Raw genomic sequence first — 17,663 nt, 5'->3', positions numbered from 1 at the left:
ACCATGGCAGAACCTACAGATCAACTTGATTTTGAACCATCTGTATATGTGGGAATGGATGGATCGTTTGAAAGATGTTCAGCAAATAAAGAGCAATATTTCTAATCGGTAGTACTGGATTTCCCATCTTTGAGTCATCTGAGGTCACAGTTGGGGGTAGTAATTTGTCATGGTGGAAGAGGTCAAACTGTTGATACTACTATGCTATTCAAAGATGTATCCAATTTTTCTGATTGTGTCAGAATACGAAGGCTAAAAGGAGCAATGGCAGATTTTCTATAATAGAAAAGTGTGGTCCAATGACGATGGAAAACACAACCCCAAGTAGAGTACTATGGTAAAGAGTGAAGTTTGGAAGCATATGTAAGAGACAATTGCAAACGGCAAATATACAGAGGGGGTTCATGGGACTCCATATACAAACTTTGGACTGGAGAAGTATGAAAGGCCCCAGTGTAAAGCTGAAGCCCCTGATGGTGGATAGGATTCAGCATTTTCAGTGCAGAACTATAAACCATAGACCCATAGTTAAGTTTGGATCAGTTAAGATCACGATAAATTTTAAGCATGGATCTGCTCCCAAAGAGGTGGAAGAGAGGACATGGAGGATGTTCAGTGCTCTTATAAATTTGACACGAAGTTGCTTGATATGAGAAATAAAGTTTAACTTACAGTCAAATATAAGATCTAAGAACTTTGCCTCAGGGACGACAGGAAGTACAGCATCATCAATAGGAAGTTCTGGATCTGGATGAACACCCCATTGGCAGCAAAAATGTATAAACACAGTTTAAAGGAGAAAAAGTTGAAAACCATTTGCTGTGGTCCACTTAAGTATATGATTGATCACAGTTTGTAGCTGCTGATTAATAAATCTCATGTTTGATGACTGACATGAGATGTGAAAGTCATTACAAAAAGACCATTTGCAACTGGAGGGGACAGCTGTTCACTGATGGCAGTAATCTTTATAATGAAAAGTGTGACACTCAGAATACAGCCATGAAGAACTCCAAGTTCCTGTGAGAAAAGATGGGAAAGCGTTGAGCCCACATGGACTTGAAATTGGTAGTTCATTAAAAAATGCTTAATAAAAAGTGGCAAATTGCCACACAATCCATATGAGCAAAGGTCTTGCAAGATGCCATATCTCTATGTTGTATAAGCTTTCTTTAAATAAAAAAAGATAGAAATAAGATGTTGTTGCTTGAAAAAGGCTTCTCTAACTGATGTTTCAAGGCAAATTAAGTGGTCTATCATAGAGTGTTGTCTTTGGAACCCACACTGAGTGTGTGAGAGAAGGTTGTTTGATTCAAGGAACCAAACAAGATGAGCATTAATCATCCTCTCTCAGGTCTTACTGAGACAACTCATCAAAGCAATGGGACAGTAATTTGAAGGAATCTTTGGATCCTTCCCAGGTTTAAGAATAGAGAGTGCAATAGCTTGGCACCAAGCATCAAGAAAGACATTCTCCAGCCATATCTGGTTAAAGACAGCCAGAAGAATGGTAAAAGAGGTAGGAGAAAGGTGGTGTAGCATCTCATAATGTATATCATCAGGTCCAACTGATGTATTGCCAGACCAATGAAGTGCAAGTTTGAGTTCCACCACTGTAAGAGGGTGATTGTAGTCATAGGGATGATCAGTCGAAAAGGAAAGAGGCAGATGTTCAACTCGTGTTTTCACAGCTAAGAAGGAAGGAGACGAGTTTGAAGAGCTAGATACATGAAAGAAACATTCACAAAAAGTATTTGCAATGCTCTAAGCATCAGCAACTTCATGGCCATTGAATATTAAGATAGAGAGGGGGGCAGAAGTATACTGTCCACTCACCTTCTGGATCTTGTCCCATTTGACTTTTGAACTGGTGGTTGAAGAAATGCTGGAGGTATATTTAATCCAAGATTCCTATTGGCTTTGACATCTAACTTGCCTATTCTGCGCACGGGCTTGCTGAAATGCAATGTGGTTTGTGAATGTGGGATAAATTTTGTAGCATCCCTGCCATTGGTGAAATTCTGCTGTGGGAAAGATGTCGAGGCTTTGGGGATGCACTGAACAGCTGCTTGGACAATACAGTTTGCTTCAACACAATCATCCATTGATAATTTACACAAGATGACAGGATTAAGTTCCAAGAGAGTAATGAAAGAGGGCCAGTTGGCCTGGTCCAACTTCCACTGAAGCACACAGGTCTGGTGGCACTGACCATGACCAATCTCTCTTAATATGATAGGAAAATGATCACTACCCTGTGGATTGATGTCAACCTCCCAAGAAAAGCAGGTATAAAGTGAGGGGGAGCAGATAGAAAGATCTATAGCAGTAAATGACTGACTAGGTGCATGAAAATAAGTGTAAGAGTCAGTACTGAAGAGAGACAGGTTGTGATTCAGGAGCATATGCTCTATAGCACAAACCCTCATATCAATACTAGAACTACCCAAGTGGGGATTATGCCCATTAAGATCCCCAAAGATTAAAAAGTTGGCAGTTGCTGAATGAGGGCATCAAGGTCTGAGGGATAATTTTTTCCAGGGGTAAGGTACAGAGAGCAAACAGTGATGGTACGACCCAAGGGTGTATTCAATGACAAGGACCAGGTGGGCACGTGTTGATCAACCAGCAGTGCTGCTCCCCCATGTCCTTGTCCTACACATGGCCTGCCATTTCGGTATAAAGAGTATTGTTGAATTTTGACTGTATTAGTAGGTTTTAAGACTGTTTCCTGTAAAGAAAGACATTTGGGATGATAAAAGTCAATCAAATTCTTGATGTCATTCACATTTGATTGAAAACTTTAATAGTTCCATTGGATTAGTGTGGCCATTTTTCTTTATTTTGGAGGAGAATATGGCATAGAGACCTTCTGCTTGCAACTGCACTTTTTTTCTTTTCTGGATGTGGGTCGGTCACTCTCTAGTGATCCTGCTTTGGATCAAGTAGGCAGGTTGGTGTTCATAGACATACATTCCAGTGATTAAGGATGTGAACAAATGAGTTGTTTAATTTTTGGGGTGTTAAGATAGGAAGACCCTATGGAAACACCTGGGCTTGAACAAGGTAAAGTTGAGCAATGACTGGAAGATGTGGTTGGGACAGAGATAGAAGTAGATATTGATTCATTAACTTTGTTGATTTTGGAGGGTACTAGATTAAGATGCACTGTTAAGGATTCTGTAGGAGGCATGGAAAGGCCTGTCTGAACTCCTACTGTAACAGTGGAATGGATTACAGCAGCATAAGTCCAAGATGGAATTGGGAACAGTAATTTCAGTAAAGATTTGGCACACAGCTGAAACACCTTGGCTGGTGAAACCTGCAAGGATTTCTGACTCTGGAATGGTCTTTAAATCCCTCTCAACTATAACTCCTCTGGAAGAATTCAAAGTAAAATGAAGAGTAACCTCAATGGGTATATCCTCAATGGCCTTCAATGACTTCAAGAGGAGTTTGGAATGTTGTGATGAAGCTGTTTCCACTAAAATGTCCCCAGACCATAATTGTTTTACTGAATTAGGTGAACCAACAAGCCCTTCTAAACCCCTTTGAATAAAAGATGGAGACATCTGCCCTAAGAGTTTTTCAGTTAAAGAATGTATAATTAAAAATCACAGGATAGATTCAATTTGTGAGTTTGACAGTACAGAGTCATCAATGTGTGGTCATTTGCCAGTAGTCCAACTTCCACTGAAGCACACAGGTCTGGTGGCACTGACCATGACCAATCTCTCTTAATATGATAGGAAAATGATCACTAATTGTTTTACTGATTTAGGTGAACCAACAAGCCCTTCTAAACCCCTTTGAATAAAAGATGGAGACATCTGCCAGAGTAAGAGTTTTTGAAGCACACAGGTCTGGTGGCAGTTAAAGAATGTATAATTAAAAATCACAGGATAGATTCAATTTGTGAGTTTGACAGTACAGAGTCATCAATGTGTGGTCATTTGCCAGTAGTCGGATTTTTCTCTATGCTGACATGATTGTTTTTTTATTTGAGGGGTGTCCATAATAAAATTAAGAATATTTTGGTGCCCATTGACCCCACCCATCATGGAGCCCAAGAGGGGATGCACTACAGTGCCATATAAGGTCACTGCAGTGATGCCAGGGTTTTGTGAGCACTATACCCAAACACCAGTATCAGACATAATGTCCACTACACCTGTTGAGGATGTTCTATGCTGGCAATCAGTTGACCCTGGCCTAAATGGACTAGCCAACTGATCTTGAGGGGGCCACTCCAAGACTGCCCGTCTACAGGAGTTCAAGGTCAAAGTGGTGTGTTGGAGTTGGACCCCTCAACCACCAGGATTCTCTCCTCCCCTTCATAGGTCACCACGCATGGCAAACACGCAGGTGGATGTTTAGATCCCAGAGGAGGTAAAGTGAAAGTACAGAACCTTCTCTGGGAGGTCCCCTCACCACATACAGAACATGTGTGAAGAAAAAACTACTTGCAATAACCATGGCCTAAGGAAGTTAACTTCACAAACTGCTGGTTAATTTTGTTTTTTTTAGTATTAAAAATGATAAAATATTTATTATTGTTTCTTCTTCAAGAAGTCTTGCAAGATGCTTGGAGAAGTTACTTTAATAACAGTTAGACTAAACTGTAAACTATCACCAAATTGGCTCAATAAAGTTCCAATAAAATGTTTGTCTGGTTAAATGGACAAGTTGTGTATTTGGGTCTAAATTTACAATTTTATCTTGTATGTATAAATATTACAATGTATTTTCAAATTTGCTTCAAACTGTGTTGTTTAAAAATAAACATGCTACACAGAATTGGCATCACTATAAGGATAATTTGTATTAGTATCTACTAGTAATTCTATTTGTTTATATCTTAAACTAGTGTGTATACAGACTTGAATTTAATCAAGCTTACAAATAATGTTCCTCACAAACTGCAGTAATATTACCATCATTTGTGGAAAGCAGTCCAGAAGACTTAGGATCATCATCCTGGTTGTTTGGGTCAACTGCTGCAAGTCCAGTACCTGAAGAAACTGAATGTCTTCTGTGGCCATACATATTTTTAACTGGTTGAACTAAAGTAATAAAACTGTGCAGTTCATTTAATAGAAACAATATATATTCAGCACTAGTTGCTGTTTTATTGTACCAAACTATAAAAAAGTTTATTATTTTCAATAAAGTTTGAATTAATGGTGTTTCAAATTTCATCCGGTATTATTCTGTTAACTGATTAACCTCGATGAAAGGTAATTACTGAAACTCATCTTGCACATAATAACTTGGTGAAACAATAAGTTTTCCCTTTTTTAGATATTGTATTTTTATCTTTAAGGAAAGTTTATAGAAATGAAAATGAGAACTATTAATATCTACACAGCGTACATTAATACTTAACTGGATTAACTATTACAATATTCAACACGTTTAATAAATATTAAGAAAACTATGTTATGATAACACTGGTTATCAATGATTATAGAAAATTTTTTCTTACAGTAAATTCAACAATAACGTTTGGGATAATGTCATTTATTATAATTACAGTAAAAACATACAGATATTCCATAATAGTGATAATGGACAAAATAGCTTAACTAACTGGAACTTTACCAATTTCTGAAAAATAAATGTGTCAACAATAGGACAAAAAATATTTACAGAAATTAAGACTATTAGATAATGCAGAGTATTTATATTTCTTAGAAGGGGACATAACATACAAGTCAAAAATGCTCATGGAAGTACTCACTTTCTCCAAATTTTTTGATTGCCTATAAAAAGAATTATTCTAATTAAATTTCATCCTTGAACATTCAGTTTAACACTAAAGCCTAACATTAATATTTCTGCAATGTAAATTTTAAGAAGTTGTGTGAACGAAATTAATAAATATATACATCCAGTCTATCTCCATATTATGCATGTGTTATTTCTAAGTTTGTTCATGAGGCAAGAGATTTATAAAACAAGTCCCTAGTGATAAAATGAAAATATAGAACTTTACAGTAGTGATAAAATGAAAATATAGAACTTTACAGTAGTGATAAAATGAAAATATAGAACTTTACAGTAGTGATAAAATGAAAATATAGAACTTTACAGTAGTGATAAAATGAAAATATAGAACTTTACAGTAGTGATAAAATGAAAATATAGAACTTTACAGTAGTGATAAAATGAAAATATAGAACTTTACAGTAGTGATAAAATGAAAATATAGAACTTTACAGTAGTGATAAAATGAAAATATAGAACTTTACAGTAGTGATAAAATGAAAATATAGAACTTTACAGTAGTGATAAAATGAAAATGTAGAACTTTACAGTAGTGATAAAATGAAAATGTAGAACTTTACAGTAGTGATAAAATGAAAATGTAGAACTTTACAGTAGTGATAAAATGAAAATGTAGAACTTTACAGTAGTGATAAAATGAAAATGTAGAACTTTACAGTAGTGATAAAATGAAAATGTAGAACTTTACAGTAGTGATAAAATGAAAATGTAGAACTTTACAGAAAAATGAAAATTAGAACAGTAGTGATAAAATGAAAATGTAGAACTTTACAGTAGTGATAAAATGAAAATGTAGAACCTTACAGTAGTGATAAAATTTAGAACACAGTAGTGATAAAATGAAAATATAGAACTTTACAGTAGTGATAAAATGAAAATATAGAACTTTACAGTAGTGATAAAATGAAAATATAGAACTTTACAGTAGTGATAAAATGAAAATATAGAACTTTACAGTAGTGATAAAATGAAAATATAGAACTTTACAGTAGTGATAAAATGAAAATATAGAACTTTACAGTAGTGATAAAATGAAAATATAGAACTTTACAGTAGTGATAAAATGAAAATATAGAACTTTACAGTAGTGATAAAATGAAAATATAGAACTTTACAGTAGTGATAAAATGAAAATATAGAACTTACAGTAGTGATAAAATGAAAATATAGAACTTTACAGTAGTGATAAAATGAAAATATAGAACTTTACAGTAGTGATAAAATGAAAATATAGAACTTACAGTAGTGATAAAATGAAAATATAGAACTACAGTAGTGATAAAATGAAAATATAGAACTTTACAGTAGTGATAAAATGAAAATATAGAACTTTACAGTAGTGATAAAATGAAAATATAGAACTTTACAGTAGTGATAAAATGAAAATATAGAACTTTACAGTAGTGATAAAATGAAAATATAGAACTTTACAGTAGTGATAAAATGAAAATATAGAACTTTACAGTAGTGATAAAATGAAAATATAGAACTTTACAGTAGTGATAAAATGAAAATATAGAACTTTACAGTAGTGATAAAATGAAAATATAGAACTTTACAGTAGTGATAAAATGAAAATATAGAACTTTACAGTAGTGATAAAATGAAAATATAGAACTTTACAGTAGTGATAAAATGAAAATATAGAACTTTACAGTAGTGATAAAATGAAAATATAGAACTTTACAGTAGTGATAAAATGAAAATATAGAACTTTACAGTAGTGATAAAATGAAAATATAGAACTAGTGATAAAATGAAAATATAGAACTTTACAGTAGTGATAAAATGAAAATATAGAACTTTACAGTAGTGATAAAATGAAAATATAGAACTTTACAGTAGTGATAAAATGAAAATATAGAACTTTACAGTAGTGATAAAATGAAAATATAGAACTTTACAGTAGTGATAAAATGAACTTTAATATAGAAAATATAGAACTTTACAGTAGTGATAAAATGAAAATATAGAACTTGATACAGTAGTGATAAAATATAGAACTTTAAGTAGTGATAAAATGAAAATATAGAACTTTACAGTAGTGATAAAATGAAAATATAGAACTTTACAGTAGTGATAAAATGAAAATATAGAACTTTACAGTAGTGATAAAATGAAAATATAGAACTTTACAGTAGTGATAAAATGAAAATATAGAACTTTACAGTAGTGATAAAATGAAAATATAGAACTTTACAGTAGTGATAAAATGAAAATATAGAACTTTACAGTAGTGATAAAATGAAAATATAGAACTTTACAGTAGTGATAAAATGAAAATATAGAACTTTACAGTAGTGATAAAATGAAAATATAGAACTTTACAGTAGTGATAAAATGAAAATATAGAACTTTACAGTAGTGATAAAATGAAAATATAGAACTTTACAGTAGTGATAAAATGAAAATATAGAACTTTACAGTAGTGATAAAATGAAAATATAGAACTTTACAGTAGTGATAAAATGAAAATATAGAACTTTACAGTAGTGATAAAATGAAAATATAGAACTTTACAGTAGTGATAAAATGAAAATATAGAACTTTACAGTAGTGATAAAATGAAAATATAGAACTTTACAGTAGTGATAAAATGAAAATATAGAACTTTACAGTAGTGATAAAATGAAAATATAGAACTTTACAGTAGTGATAAAATGAAAATATAGAACTTTACAGTAGTGATAAAATGAAAATATAGAACTTTACAGTAGTGATAAAATGAAAATATAGAACTTTACAGTAGTGATAAAATGAAAATATAGAACTTTACAGTAGTGATAAAATGAAAATATAGAACTTTACAGTAGTGATAAAATGAAAATATAGAACTTTACAGTAGTGATAAAATGAAAATATAGAACTTTACAGTAGTGATAAAATGAAAATATAGAACTTTACAGTAGTGATAAAATGAAAATATAGAACTTTACAGTAGTGATAAAATGAAAATATAGAACTTTACAGTAGTGATAAAATGAAAATATAGAACTTTACAGTAGTGATAAAATGAAAATATAGAACTTTACAGTAGTGATAAAATGAAAATATAGAACTTTACAGTAGTGATAAAATGAAAATATAGAACTTTACAGTAGTGATAAAATGAAAATATAGAACTTTACAGTAGTGATAAAATGAAAATATAGAACTTTACAGTAGTGATAAAATGAAAATATAGAACTTTACAGTAGTGATAAAATGAAAATATAGAACTTTACAGTAGTGATAAAATGAAAATATAGAACTTTACAGTAGTGATAAAATGAAAATATAGAACTTTACAGTAGTGATAAAATGAAAATATAGAACCTACAGTAGTGATAAAATGAAAATATAGAACCTTACAGTACTGATAAGAATAAAATGAAAATATAGAACCTTACAGTAGTGATAAAATGAAAATATAGAACCTTTACAGTAGTGATAAAATGAAAATATAGAACCTTACAGTAGTGATAAAATGAAAATATAGAACTTTACAGTACAGTAGATAAAATGAAAATATAGAACTTTACAGTAGTGATAAAATGAAAATATAGAACTTTACAGTAGTGATAAAATGAAAATATAGAACTTTACAGTAGTGATAAAATGAAAATATAGAACTTACAGTAGTGATAAAATGAAAATATAGAACCTTTACAGTAGTGATAAAATGAAAATATAGAACTTTACAGTAGTGATAAAATGAAAATATAGAACTTTACAGTAGTGATAAAATGAAAATATAGAACTTTACAGTAGTGATAAAATGAAAATATAGAACTTTACAGTAGTGATAAAATGAAAATATAGAACTTTACAGTAGTGATAAAATGAAAATATAGAACTTTACAGTAGTGATAAAATGAAAATATAGAACTTTACAGTAGTGATAAAATGAAAATATAGAACTTTACAGTAGTGATAAAATGAAAATATAGAACTTTACAGTAGTGATAAAATGAAAATATAGAACTTTACAGTAGTGATAAAATGAAAATATAGAACTTTACAGTAGTGATAAAATGAAAATATAGAACTTTACAGTAGTGATAAAATGAAAATATAGAACTTTACAGTAGTGATAAAATGAAAATATAGAACTTTACAGTAGTGATAAAATGAAAATATAGAACTTTACAGTAGTGATAAAATGAAAATATAGAACTTTACAGTAGTGATAAAATGAAAATATAGAACTTTACAGTAGTGATAAAATGAAAATATAGAACTTTACAGTAGTGATAAAATGAAAATATAGAACTTTACAGTAGTGATAAAATGAAAATGTAGAACTTTACAGTAGTGATAAAATGAAAATGTAGAACTTTACAGTAGTGATAAAATGAAAATGTAGAACTTTACAGTAGTGATAAAATGAAAATATAGAACTTTACAGTAGTGATAAAATGAAAATGTAGAACTTTACAGTAGTGATAAAATGAATATATAGAACTTTACAGTAGTGATAAAATGAAAATATAGAACTTTACAGTAGTGATAAAATGAAAATATAGAACTTTACAGTAGTGATAAAATGAAAATATAGAACTTTACAGTAGTGATAAAATGAAAATATAGAACTTTACAGTAGTGATAAAATGAAAATATAGAACTTTACAGTAGTGATAAAATGAAAATATAGAACTTTACAGTAGTGATAAAATGAAAATATAGAACTTTACAGTAGTGATAAAATGAAAATATAGAACTTTACAGTAGTGATAAAATGAAAATATAGAACTTTACAGTAGTGATAAAATGAAAATATAGAACTTTACAGTAGTGATAAAATGAAAATATAGAACTTTACAGTAGTGATAAAATGAAAATATAGAACTTTACAGTAGTGATAAAATGAAAATATAGAACTTTACAGTAGTGATAAAATGAAAATATAGAACTTTACAGACATACCTTAAATTTTTCAAGCAAAGTTAAACAAATAACAAGCTATCTACAAACTTCATTTTAAAATGAAAAAATGGATTAAATACAGAAAAAAAATATTAACAGTCTATAGTACAATACTAAACATCGCACATCTATTTTATTCTATAATATGAACACAGTTGGTCATTTGGCTGAGGTATGGGTATTCTGAAGTCATCTGTTTTTTTAAAATTCAATAACACATAAATGCAATTTTTCACAATAAGACATTTACTTGAGATTATAGTTAGCTAAAGTACATATGACCTTAACTGCCAGTATCTAAGACATTTATAGTGTTTTAACTACGTCTGTATAGAGATTACAGATACTTCAAATGGTGAAAACAGAATTCAAGCCATACTAGTTTTTGTTTTGATTTTTTCTCAGAAGATAATTCTTTTTGTTTTTGCATAATTTAGTTCTTTATTAACAGTCTATCTAGTACAAGGTATAAGAAAGTAAATAAAAGTTATATCTGGTATACCTTGTACATTACTGACTTTATGTACTTTGGCAAGACATAAAATATTTTTTTTATATTATTTCACTTATATATACAACATACAATTAAGGTATTTTGTGTTTCATGTGCAATGTGTTATACATTTTGCAGCTATTAAACATGATTCACATCAACACAAAAATACCTCTAAAATTCTGTCTCTGTCCCAAAGAAATCTCAAAGTTTTCCCCAAATCTTCATCCAACTTTCTCTCCACTACAAAATGCTGTTAAAAAACAATAAACAAAATTTTATTATAGACTACAGGAAGGAAGAACACTTTTAAAACAGTTATGGCATTTCAATTATTTGTGCAATCGAGTAACAGTAAGCTATTAATAGAGAAAATTTAAAATCATCTTACTGTCATGTAATATTTGGTTCTGATAATACTAATGAAAGGGATAATTATATTTTATCAGTATTATATTGATAATTAACATAAATATAAAAAACATTAGATGAAAGTGATGAAGTTTACAAGCTTGTACACAATCAGTTTTAGAATTAAGAATATTTTGGAAAACCTTTTGTAAGAAGTAAAAGTGGTATATTTTTGCCTGAGGAATGTTATAGTAAGTGAATTTAATGTTTTACATATATAAGAAAAATTAAATTCACAAATATTCAACTTTTATGATTACAAACATATTTAAAAGTTTAAAAAGATCTTTACAGAAATGGAGTTCTAAAAAATCAATTTGATTTAATGAAACTACAAAAAAAAATACAAGAAAATCTTTAATACAGTTTCCAAGCTTTGAGGACCTCTCAAAGGTGGACAGGATAACTACGATTTTAAGGTTGGTTAATAACAATAAAAAAGATTATAAGGATAAAAGGAGAGGATAAGAAAAAAAAACTTGTAGTTTTGTTACAGAAGGGTCAGTACAGGAAAGATTAAGCTTTACTAACAAGTACAATTGTTTTAAGTCACAACACTTGCAGTAACCGTCATTTAAATTGAGGTTCGTGTTTGACATCCATTGCTATGATAATATTTCCATAAATCCAGAAAGTATTTTCACAAGCTGGTTATAATGATTAGCAGTATTACACTTCTTTATTCATGTGATGTGACAGTGTTTTGATTTAATACCTTGATGTCAGCCCTTAGTTCATTCCACTCCACTTCCGATATCATTTCTGCATGGTCTGCTCTATTTTTCAAGACAGTAGCCATCTCCTGCCTCTGTGTTAGAAGTTCTTCTAAAAAGGAAAATCCATAAATGACAGCATTATGCTCTTTAACCTGTTGACTGCCAAGTATTTCAGCTGCTACAATACAACTCTAATGCTTCTTCATTTTGTAATGTTTTTCGTGACGCTATTTTGGATCAAAAGTGAAACAATTTGTAAGTAGGTCAAATGCATGTATAGTGCTAACATCTAGCGAAGTTAGATATTATTGAGAACGAATTAACTCGTCCATAGCACTGCATTACCGATCGACTTGGACGAGTTATCTCGTCTACGGCACTGAACAGGTTAAACTAAATTTTAAAACAAAGTAAGTACCTTAGAGTGGTTATCATTCTGATTTATATGCAACAATGAGAAAAAAAAGATTTCTAACACTTAATTTTGAAAAATCCAATTTTTACTGAATTACTAATAGCTCTTATCTGTTACAAGTACTAGTAACATGCTTGTGTAGTGATGAATAGCAGTTGTAATTGTAAAACTAATAATTATACTTAGGTCATCTCATAGACTACTAATTGTGAAAATTATAAACATAAGACTTAAGTTACATAATCATTATCAAATGTACATTAATTTAATTGAAATAACAAGTTTGAGCAAAATATACATCAAATAACATAGCTTCAAACTCTGCTATGTTGTGTAATACAAGTTTAATGGATTAAACCCATAATTGTATGGTTATAGTTATGCAGTGTTCAGACTAAGGTCATTGAATTTTTGTTTTTTTAAATCATTTCTCACTCAGGAATAACAACAAAAAACAACCACAATGTTTTATATTTCAGAATATATTACTTAAGAAACAGTGGTATTACTCAGAAACGAGCAAGATATAATTACCTCTTGTTTTTATATTTTGATTATGATCACAAATTCTGGCAAGCTTAACACCTCAAAAATATGTTAATAAATGATTCCCACTTACTGGCATCCTTTTTAACTTTCTCCATCTCAAGTATTAACTCTGCTTGTCTCTCTGCTAACCTATGAAAAATGTTACACAGATTCAACCACAATTATACATTTCATTGAATGAACAGTTTCTCATTATCAGGAACAACTGACAACCATAGTTATTCTTTAGTAAATGGCTTAAATTATCAGGAACAACCAACAATCATACTTATACTTCAATAAATGGCCTGAATTATAATTATTGTACTAACTGTCCTTGTCATGTGGGCTGTGAAGTACACGTCCAAGAGGGCACTTGTCCTGATGATGACCATCAAGACTGTACAATAGTTTCTTGGTGTTATTACCAGTAATAAAGATGGAATTACTATCTTTATATACATTGTCTTCAGCTATTATAAAACAATTCCAATAGGTTTGAACAAAAGTTCATCACAATTCTGTTTGAATAGTATTTACTTTAATATTACTATTTACTCCTAATAATTTATTAAGTATATATGTATGTATACACATTGGTAGAGCTTTTACCAAGTAGTTCCAAACAATGATATGGAATTTACAATAAAATTAACATAACCCTGCCCACATGGGCTTTTCTTAGCAGTTTAAAAAAAGCATATGTTTTTCTAAAACTTTTGTGGGCCAGATTGAAATTTATTGGTGCAAATACCTCCAGTAATTCTCCTTCTACAACATCAACCCTGCATTTTAGCCTGGAGATCATCATAAAGCATAATCTAATTTGAGGAAAGATCAAAATATGGAAACTATCTCAAATCATATAACCAGTAAAGTTCATATATTTGATTTCACCTTTCCTTCCTTCACACAAACTTTTAGAAAATGTGAATTAGAAATGATAAAAAATTAAACCATTTAGAAGTTGTACTTAACTTTTTCATTAATTGTCTTTGTGTAGAAAAATTACACAATGATGTACATACTGATTTTGGACTTCTTGGACAGCATTTTTAATTCTTTTGTAAGATTTTGTTATTTCCTCCTCTAACAAATTCTGGACTCTCTGAAGTGCTACAGTTTGTCTCGAAAGATCTTTTATTGATTTTTCAAGTCCTAAAAAAGATTTGAATAAAATTAATAACAATATTGGAATATAGGGAATTGATACTAGTAACCAACCAGTTTGTGATTAAAAATAAAAGGTGTATTCTATTCCTCCTTTAATGTTGGTTGAATTAATGCAACTGATTAAAATGCTTGTACATGTTCATGTTTATTTTGTACTTTTATCTTTATAATTATGATTATTTTGTGCTGTCAACTTAGTGCACGGATTTTCAAGTAGTCCAGATTTTCTATGCTGGCTGAATATTGTGAGATATTATTGGGATTATGGTTGAGAATACAATTAAGTTTAAGAGTATTAAACTGATGACCAACACATAATAATTCTAACCTTTTTTGTCATGAGTTTTTATACCCCTAGTTAGAATGGTATATCAATTTCACTATTTTAATAACTGAATTAATAGTTCTAGCCTATGTAAGTATCTTCCTTACATCAGAAGTTAAACTATTTACTAAACATAAGACATACTAAATTACCCAACATTTATTAAGCTAAAAGCAACTGATCCAAACAAGTAGTTGAAAAGAGTAATGCTTAAAGTAGGTGGAGGTAGTAAACTAAACAAATATTCCAATTAATTCTCAAATAAATTTTACAGTTAATAGTTTAAAAGCTGAGCAACCAATCTGATTATCTGAACAACATGCTTGGAACATATATTTTCACAAATATGCAGTTCTCAAAGTGTTGAAGAATGAGAAATACTAACTAACATGGTGGCCAGAATACTAACATACAAGCACTGAGTTAAACAGTAATATATAAAACACCCTCCTACCTCTCCTACCATGTGAAGAATTAGAACTGGTAGTGTTCGAATGTACAGCAGTGTCTTCGGATGTTGAATGAACACTACTGAAAGAATTTGTTGATCTCTGTCTACTTGAAAAAAATACAGAAAAAGGCTATCAAATCTGGTCATTAAAAGAATTTAAACAGCAATCTAATTATTTTTCATTTACCCTAAGTGGATAACTTGATAAACAGGATAGCAGTATTTGGATTTTATGTATAAACGTATTTGACGGGTTATTTTCAACTGGATCACATCTTTGCCAAGTACTTTCTAATAAAATTTAAGTGGAGGAACACTTGGGAGAAGATTTAGAATTGGAGTACTTGGGAGATACATTAACACATGATTTCTAACCTGACACCACTGGTTAACATACTTTACAAATAAATGTTGGTCATAGTCATTAAACTGTTTTAATGAGACAGCAAATAAAGAAATGTAAACCTATTTTAAACCACAATTTGTCATAACATAAGAATGTTAGTCTAGAGGGTTAATTACAATTATAAAAGCAACCTGCAAATTTTAATGCAAAGTTACATGATGAACTTATGTATTTAAACATATGATGTTACCCTGGCTAGACTTAAAGGTGTGGTATTTAAAACCTTTAATAAATATAGCATTATATTAACACTTTTAAACAATGCAGAGTCAAATGATGTAATATTTTAAAAAATGGAGTGAAAAAATTGCATAACAGATTATTTGGGACAACAACAAGTTCCACAACCAAACCCTAACTCTATCCAACATGTGATGATTGTATTTATAAAAGTGAACCCTTCAACTCAAAACAGCAGCCAGTCATGAATCTGAACACATCTCCTCACACCATTAACAAAGTAATGAATTAGGAAAGTAAATTATGAAGATTTAAAAAAGTTCACAAACCTCAAACTACACCTTATGACCAACAGCCATTTAAGATGCAATTGACCAAAGAGACTACAATCAAAGCCATATTATTTGACTACATATTTATGAAGTCCCCCAATAAGGTTCTGCTTAAATATGAATTTGAAAGTCACGTTTACTTAAATGGATGATCTGTGGAAATTATGATATCAAGCAATTATGTCCAATCATCTTCAACAATTGAAGTTCTAAAGACAATGCAATGACATAGAAAAGGATTTATAAAGTGTAGTTAACTCTTAGTATAACAATGAAATGCAAAACTTTTTTTCATGTTGTAACAATGTTTGCAAAACACAGGTATAAGAGAAAAGCCACACTTGTAATGAAACAAAATTTAAGTAGAAATAACCCAAAATTCAGAACATTACGACTGCTGCCTGTATGTGTAATAATGTACAAAATAAATAAACTTGACATATAGGTAAACTAGTCAATTTTGTTTCCAGTTATTAAGTTTTAAGTTTTTCTCAGTAATTTCTGAAGTGTCTCCTAGTGTTTAGTTTATAAATCACAAAACTATGTTCAGATAACTTTTGCTTGTTTTCAACTATTATTCTTTTACACAAAAACCAACCTGCACCAATTAGAGCTTTCTCTTTGTTTCAATAAAACACTGTACCAGTAACAGTTTTATCACAATATTGGAATACTTGTTGAACGTGAAGTTACATAATGGACTATCTGTGCTCCATCCAAAGCTCTCAGACTTACCACTGAGTACTACCAGGGGACCTGACCTTTTAACAATGTTATAAATCTTCTTACCTATTGCTAGATGCTTTAAATTCAAGAGAAGCAGTCTTTGTTGATAGGAGTGATGCTTTTTCCAGTAGATTCATCTGAGCTCTGTCTGTGTGCATATTTTCAGGTTCAGTTTTATTACAGGGAGCAGTAGCATTTGTGGGGACGTTAATTTCTACTCCTATGTTTTTTTCAGAGATTTCATTTTTGTGAAGTCTTGTTGGGAGTGGAGCATTAGATGGGGAGGTAACCAAACACTCTGAAGGAGAAGGTTGTTGGTGGGATTCTCCTGAAGGTTGGCAGCAGGTATCAGAAGTAATATAATTTTTGTGATTTCTTTGAGGAAGTGGAGAACCAGTTGACACAGCAACCAAACGCTCAGAAGGAAGGGGCTGTTTGTGGGATTCTTCTGAAGTTAGGCAACAGGTATCAGAAGTAATATAATTTTTGTGATTTCTTTGGGGAACTGGAGAATCAGTTGACACAGCAACCAAATGCTCAGAAGGAAGGGATTGTTGGTGGGATTCTACTGAAGTTAGACAGCTGGTATCAGCAGTTGTCATTGCTTCCAAAGGCACTACCCAGGAGCTTCCATTAATGTCAGAATTAATAGGTTCAACTGTCCCTGAAATATCACAAACTAAGAATTTATAAAAGAGACAGCAAGTACAGAATTAGTAAATTAAATATCTCATTTTAATGGTATGGCAAAGAACAATAATTTAAAGATAAAATTGTTGAGTATTTTCATTTTAAATGTACGTATGCATTTGCAA

General features: G+C 30.6%; 1 protein-coding gene across 2 annotated transcripts in view; it reads right to left on the bottom strand.

Annotated features, from left to right (window-relative positions):
- LOC143247247 (SPATS2-like protein) overlaps positions 1–17,663 on the bottom strand; it is a 51,920-nt gene that overhangs the window by 12,090 nt on the left and 22,167 nt on the right. Inside the window, exons 6-13 of one of the 2 annotated variants that reach the window (XM_076494966.1) lie at positions 16,912–17,512; positions 15,208–15,308; positions 14,284–14,413; positions 13,347–13,405; positions 12,312–12,421; positions 11,358–11,438; positions 5,741–5,762; positions 4,935–5,063 (exon numbers count right to left, since the gene is read on the bottom strand). In XM_076494966.1, the coding sequence (XP_076351081.1) occupies positions 4,935–5,063; positions 5,741–5,762; positions 11,358–11,438; positions 12,312–12,421; positions 13,347–13,405; positions 14,284–14,413; positions 15,208–15,308; positions 16,912–17,512 (1,233 nt within the window). Of the gene's footprint in view, positions 1–4,934; positions 5,064–5,740; positions 5,763–11,357; positions 11,439–12,311; positions 12,422–13,346; positions 13,406–14,283; positions 14,414–15,207; positions 15,312–16,911; positions 17,513–17,663 lie in introns of both variants that reach the window. The other variant, XM_076494965.1, reaches the window with a different exon arrangement.

The sequence above is a fragment of the Tachypleus tridentatus genome, chromosome 3 (genome assembly GCF_004210375.1).
Source record: "Tachypleus tridentatus isolate NWPU-2018 chromosome 3, ASM421037v1, whole genome shotgun sequence".
NCBI lineage: Eukaryota > Metazoa > Arthropoda > Merostomata > Xiphosura > Limulidae > Tachypleus > Tachypleus tridentatus.
This window is presented reverse-complemented; position numbering and strand designations above follow the sequence as displayed.